This window comes from Melanostigma gelatinosum, assembly GCF_949748355.1.
Source record: "Melanostigma gelatinosum genome assembly, chromosome: 21".
Lineage (NCBI taxonomy): Eukaryota > Metazoa > Chordata > Actinopteri > Perciformes > Zoarcidae > Melanostigma > Melanostigma gelatinosum.
Genome location: NC_136654.1, coordinates 4362006 through 4369075, shown reverse-complemented (window position 1 = coordinate 4369075; position 7070 = coordinate 4362006). Strand labels below are relative to the sequence as shown.

Here is a 7070-nt window from a genome sequence, read left to right as displayed (position 1 = left end):
AGTGTGTTCTCGGCGTAAGTGCATCTTCAAAACTCAAGATTGATTTGAAGTATCATCACGAAATAACTTCTACCCTATAACAGTAAAATAAATGCATCTGAAAGTCATTTTCTTCATCTCTTCTTCTTTGTCTCCAAACTTCTCTGTTTCCCGTCCAGAGCCTGCAGGTGGGAGGTTGGACAGGCGGGCTCTACCGGCAAGTATGGCGGACACCAACCCTTCCTCCTGCCACCTTCTCCTCTTCTTCCTCTTCTCCTTCATTATCACTCATCCTGCCCTCACCCAGGACCCATCCGTCACCACGGTGACGGTACCCGAAGGCGACTCGTTAATCGTCCCCACCACGGTGGCCAAACAGACGGCTCCGAGCTACGTGGAGACCACCCAGAACTCTCCTCTGGAGACAGGGGTGTCCACTTCCAGCAGCGGCGGGGATTCGGACGATGAGGACGTCCTTCCCAACGGCGGGACCCGTTGCCAGGGTTACTACGACGTGATGGGCCAATGGGACCCGCCGTTCAACTGCAACGCCGGCGTCTTTCTGTTCTGCTGCGGCACCTGCTTCTACCGCTTCTGCTGCGGGTTCCGGCAGCAGCGGCTGGACCAGAACATCTGCTCCAACTACGACACGCCCATCTGGGCCAACACCGGCAAGCCTGTGGCCACCATCACCGAGGGCCAGGACGACCAGGACCGGGACCGCACGCACCTCATCGTCTACATCATCTGCGGCGTGGTGGCCATCATGGTGCTGGTGGGCATCTTCACCAAGCTGGGCCTGGAGAAGAGCCGCGGAGGGAGTGGAGGAGGAGGAGCGGGGGCGGGGCAAGCTGACCTCAACTCCAGGTGAGTAGCATCAGGCTGTGTGTGTGTGTGTGGGGGGGTCTGTGCGTCAACACATAGAGCATAGATTTAAGAAGATAGTGTGTGCGTGTGTGTGCGTGTACATGCATGTATTTATGTCTGTGTGTGTTTGTGAATCCATGTATATGTGTGTATATGCATGTGGTTATTTTATGGTATTTTAAGATAAGCGTGTAAAGCGCTGTGATTTATGAAACATGTCATTCTCTGAGTCGCTGATCCGGTTGTGAATGAGACCATACCTGTAAGGTGTCTATACACACCTACATGCTGCATATATCGCACCCTTATTTTTGCTTTTTCTCATAATTTTTTAATACGTCTCTAATTTTGGATTTGTCTTTGTTTTCTATTTTTTTCTGCCTGTTTCTTTCTTTCTCATCTTTTCCATTTTCTTTTTCATATGCTTTTGTATTTCATCCCTTGTGTACCATTTGCGTTGCTTGTAAGCATGACTTATATTTGAAAAAATGAAAAAAGACACATCGACCAAACCATTTTTGGTGGTATAGGTGTAAGTCACTTTTGAAGAACCAAAGTCTTTGAAGTTTGAATTCCTTCTTTAAATTTGCCTCACGTGTACAAGGGTTTTCAGTGAGCACATGTCACTCCTTAAATAAAAAAACAACAATCAATGGGCTCATTAAATCTTGTCTCCATTTGCTGAAAAGCTGATTATTTCCCACTTTAATGAACACAACCTTCTGTATCGTAGATATTGAGCTTTTACAGTTTGGTATGTCAGCTTGATACACATTCAAACACGCACACACATGTAAACACACACACTCCCGCTGCAGTCGGGCTAAATACTTGGTCCAGGGTTCAATCTGTTCGCCTCAGGAAATCATTACAGTAAACAGCGCACAGCATGTGTTCAAATCTTCCCCGCTTACATCCCGAACCCTCTTAGCTGCATGTCCAACTCTTCTTATTTCTCCGAGCTTCTTCTTTCTCTTCCACGCATCCCCGTTTCATCACGTGCCATTTGTTCCTCTCATCCTGAGTTTCTTTGTCACAAGTCCTCTTCTCTGGCCTTCCTCCTCCGTCCCATTCTCCAGCTACCATCCATCCTTTCTGCTTTTCCTCTTCTCTTGCAGCCTTCCTCTCTCCTTTCAGCCCCTTTCTTTTCTCCAGCTTCAACCACTCACATCTCTATTCACTCCTCTCTTTCCTCTCCAGCTCCCTCACCATCACCCCACAGGCCATCTCCCTCCTCTCCCCGTCTCCCACCTCGCTCGCCTCTTCCCTCTCCTCCCCGTGCTTTCACTCATTTTGTTCAGTGGTGTCTTTTTGCATTAAATGAGAAAGTGGACAACGTGGACAGCCACACTCTCCCCACACCACACCTCCATCGAGCAGCATCGCTGCTTGTGCGTCTCCCATTAACCTGAGCCGCAAAACAACTCATTCGGCGGATAACACACAGCCAGGATTAAAATTTCCTGCAGGGTAGCACCTCACTGAAATAGAAGCACTCCGGCTGCATAAACACCCTCCCACAGTGAGCCCATCTCCACAGATTACCTCTCCTCCTCGCGATTAAACGAATTTCACCAAGATTACAGCTTTACCATTTCTGGACTGCTCTGCCTGCTGATTTACTTATTAGCCCGCTGACATAAATCCCTGGTCCAAAAGCGTACGTGCAACTAAGCCCTCATGTGCTGCACGCAGTCTTCTGAGGTGAAATGCATCAATGTGTACACACGCCCATCCACTTTAGAGTAGGACGCACAAGAGGCAACTTCTGCACTGTGCCACGCACCTGCTCTTTCTGGATGTCTCTTTCTTTTCTTCCCACTTTCGCTTCGTCTCCGCATCCTGCGAGCGGAGGATGATTTAACAGGCTGAAATCCCACCGGTTCTCCCAAATCAGCTTTTGAAAGTTAAAATTCAAAGTCATCCTCCTCTCAGATTACCCTCCTCCCACACGCACACCTTTTACTGATACAAGAACCCAAAAAAACCCCGGTTCATTGTGTTTGCATGCCGCACGGATCCTCAGGCAACAAGGGGAATGGAGAGCGCCTCCTTAGGTCATAGGTGTCACCTCTAATGAAAGCGGGGCTGGCTTCACACCCAGAGTAAACAAACAGATGCCCTTCATGATTTACAGACGCACACGCAGTGATTTACAGTTCAATTAACAACAAGAATGATAGTCGTGGCATTTAGGTTTGCGTGAGCACGGGTGAGATCACCACAGTGAGGGGTCAGGATAGCCAGGAGGCCAGATGCACTGCAAAACAATGTCCACCCAGCACAAGTGGGAGAGGACCAATATGGTGGCAGCAGGGGTCACATGGTGTGAGGGAGAGAGAGAGAGGGAGGGAGAGAGAGAGAGAGAGAGAGAGAGAGAGAGAGAGAGAGAGAGAGAGAGAGAGAGAGAGAGAGAGAGAGAGCGAGAGAGAGAGAGAGAGAGAGAGAGAGAGAGAGAGAGAGAGAGAGAGAGTGTGTTAGTGTGGGCAAGTGAGTGCATTCATGTAAAAGTGTGAGTTGATGTACGTCTCTGGCCGTTTGTGTGACCCAGCACTCCAGATGCCGTCAACAAACGTGTATTTCAAATATAATATAGAGCAAATATGAAAGAAAATGTGCTCACCAATTACTAACGGTCATGAAATCTGTTCAAACTGTATCAGTGTAACCTCCAGAATTATTCTTTTTACACTGAAAACAATGGTTTTGTGGAGATACAAGGTTTCCATCCACACCATAAGCGCATAGATCTGTGTGTTTTCACTGCATTTGAAAGTAGTTTATCTCCATTGTGTGTGTGTGTGTGTGTGTGTGTGTGTGTGTGTGTGTGTGTGTGTGTGTGTGTGTGTGCGTGCGTGTGTGCGTGCGTGCGTGCGTGTGCGTGTGTGTGTGTTCGCATTGGGCTTTTTAGCCATTATGTTATGTAATGAAGGGCAGTGTCACTTAAAGGGTTTGACTGCTCTGCCCTGATTTAAGGCAGACAGATAAGCAATACTCAATACAGCGTGCAGGCCGACCATAGACCGCAGCCGCACACAACGATGGGATCTCTTTTCCATTTCCCCGCTTGCTTTGACACACACACACAGTATACTGACACCAGGATATGGTGTCGTGGTTAATATTTCAAGGGCATGATTGGCCTGTTGATGGGGGGTTTTTAGTGACCGTTGAAGAGCAACATTCAGAAACACTTCTTATAACCTCAGGCTGTGTGTTCACGTAATTTGTTGGTTCCACTTTTTCATAAAACCTGCTTCATAAAGGTTTAAGTTCTAAGAGATACTAACCAATAAATGCCTTATAAATTAGTAATAAGCATTCAAAAGAGCAGCTTTTGGTTGTAGGAAATATCTTCGGCTGGTATTCATCCTCATCCAGTATAACGTGCTTTGTCTTCTTAACTGCTCTTTAATCTGTCTTGATGGCTTATTAGAAAGACACTTTATAATGACTTACACTTATATCTGCAGACTTGGTGCTTTGTCAGAAGGCGATTAAGCCGTTGATAAAGGATCATGACTTTTGAATGAGACATCAGATCTGCGGTTATATAAGTTGATTCCATTCCCACAATCTGCAGGAGGCTGCGATAATCGCGGTTCAAGTTAAGAACTTCTGAATAACTGTCGGGATGGTCTGAATAATTCCTGCACGATAAATTAAAGAGCGAGACAAAAACAACATCAAAGCGAGTTCAACTAGAAGATGATGCACGACAGCCAGAGGGATTTTTCACAAGCTGGCAATGTTAAACCGGTCATTATGAATGGCTGACTACTGATATTAATAAATCATGAATTAAAGCCACTCCAACACATATTCACTCCCAACTCGTCAAATGCCGGCACTTGGCTCGTGGCCCTACTCGATGACGATCTACAGATCCCCTCTAGCATTACTTTTTGTTGTGGCAGGGACGACCTATCAGTTTCCACCTGTTAGTGTCTTTTCAAAACAAACAATCAAACGGTGTTTAATAGCCTTTTTTTGTGACAACAGTCGTATACAGTACATGTGAAAACTCCATGCAACTACTGCTGCTCTACTTTCTCAGCTCCCCTCAGTCTTTCCTGCCTTCTGATTACCTCCAGGGTTGAGCTGTCACTCTCCATCACCTCTCACCTGTCACCATATGCCTGTGAGCATGCCTGCATGCATGTGCTCTTGCTACTAAACGTATGAAAGTGTGCACACGTATGCGCCTGCGTCACCACTTGCCACAATTCCTCCCAAAAGTGAAAGGACATTAAGTTGACAGTTTCCTGGCTGTATCATCTGTGACAATTCTCCCCCTCCAGTTGTCTTATAACTTCCTCTTTGCTCCTCTTGCTCCTCTTCGGTGCTGTGGGCTTCACTTGGACCACACACACACTTAAATGTGGGTCAGCGGCCACTGACTCAAGGGTTTGGGTACATGTGCAGTCTCGGTTTGTCTTTGTATGTTTTTGTATCAGGGTGAAGCGAAATGGTTGAACAGTTGGGAAGATCGGCAGCTTTTTTCCCCATCGTATATCTTGAGGTGGCATTTGCATTTTTAAGGCTGTAAAATAGCTGATTCCAAGAGAAACATTTTGTCTGTCACAGTCAAATTCATATCAGTCAAAAGTGAAGTTCACAGGAGCAGCATACACACCGTGAGTTGGCCCCTGTAGCTCCATTTCATCCTTCTCCCAAACGTATAATGGGCCATCTGTCTCCAGCTTCGAATGAGCATGAAAATCAGCTGAAACATCCCAGATAACTAAGCTACTTGAAAACTTTTAATTTAGCACAAAAACTGCATTTCTTCCATTTTAAAGTTGGCTGAATAAAGAAAACTCACTTGGCAGTCTCTGTGCCAGCGGGAAATGCTCGAAATGAGCTCATTAGCATGAGAACAGAACCACTCAGATGGTACCTGCATCAAACACTGGAATAATACCAACGTTAGACTATAGGGCACTTGAGAAACAAGAAAAAACACCCGGGGAACCTGGTTCTTTCATTTTCAAGGTGGCCAAAAAAAAACACGTGCAACCTCTGTGCTGGAGGGGGAATTAACAAGTTAGCTCGTTAGCATTAAACCCAACTGCTGGAGATGCAGTCTGCATCTAAAAACTGAACAATAACACTGATAATTAAATCCACATGACAAACAAATCCACACAGACGCCACCTGCACCTGCACAGTTCAATAACAACACAACAACAACATAGGATCACTGGATCACTAATGCATGACAACAGAACCAGATTTGTTTTATTTTCAAGGTGGCTGAAACAATATCAAATTGTACATAACTTTGTGCGTAAAGGATAACACAGCTCTCTACATGGCTATGAAATGAGCAGTCACATGTAAATGTAGGTGTAAATGCCTCATCGCATGCGTCTTGCAACAGTTAAATGGCAAAGAAAATGCATGAAAAGCACGTGACTTCACTTATTTGGTGCACAAATAAATTGAACGGGTTTCCGTTCACATAAATGTCTAATTTCTCTGACTTCAATATTCTACACATTGGTAGATGTACTGTAATCAGGCATCGAATCACATTCGCTCTCCTTTTAAATGGTATGTCGATTGTTTACCAGCATTACTTTGTGTGTGTGTGTGTGTGTGTGTGTGTGTGTGTGGTGTGGTTAAGAAGCAAGCTGTCATCTTCTCACTCTATCAGTAATCGTCAGTGACAGTGAAACTGGCTTGAACTGTACCTTTGATGAAAAGAGGGAGCGATGAGTGACACGAGAGCGGTGACATAAAGCGGTCGAGATAAAATGGAATATTTGTGAAAGTGCATCCGCTTGTGCAGCTAGAGGATCAACAATGTGTGCAATAATGCATAAATAGGACATAAATAGGACAAGAGGATGTGCATGTAATGTACGTCCTGAATGTATAGACGTGTGTATCCGGCCAGGACATTATTTACATAAGAGTACTGAACGGAGTCACTCTGCAGAGAGACGGAGAGAGGAATTCTCTGTTTGGAGCGTTTCTGTAACATCACTTCACTAATCACAGTGTGCGTCTGATGCGGCTGAACTGGGTGGAGTAATTGATTGTTACAGGACATTAGCACAGTCTCGTCTCAATGTGGCTGTCATGTGATAAGAGAACATTCGAGGTCCTGATCCCACGGATCTCGGGCACATCTCTGTTGCGTAACGTGTTTGAGGGTTGTGGGAGAAGTAACCTGAAGGTTACTCATGGAAATATCCACATATCATAGAGTTGATAA

General features: G+C 45.6%; 1 protein-coding gene across 1 annotated transcript in view; it reads left to right on the top strand.

The window, feature by feature from the left end:
* Positions 1-202: 202 nt before the first annotated feature.
* shisa8b (shisa family member 8b) overlaps positions 203-7070 on the top strand; it is a gene marked incomplete at both ends in the record, with an annotated part of 16431 nt that continues 9563 nt past the window's right edge. Inside the window, one exon of the mRNA XM_079293963.1 lies at positions 203-846. Coding sequence (XP_079150089.1) covers positions 203-846 — 644 coding nt within the window. The remainder of the gene's footprint in view (positions 847-7070) is intronic.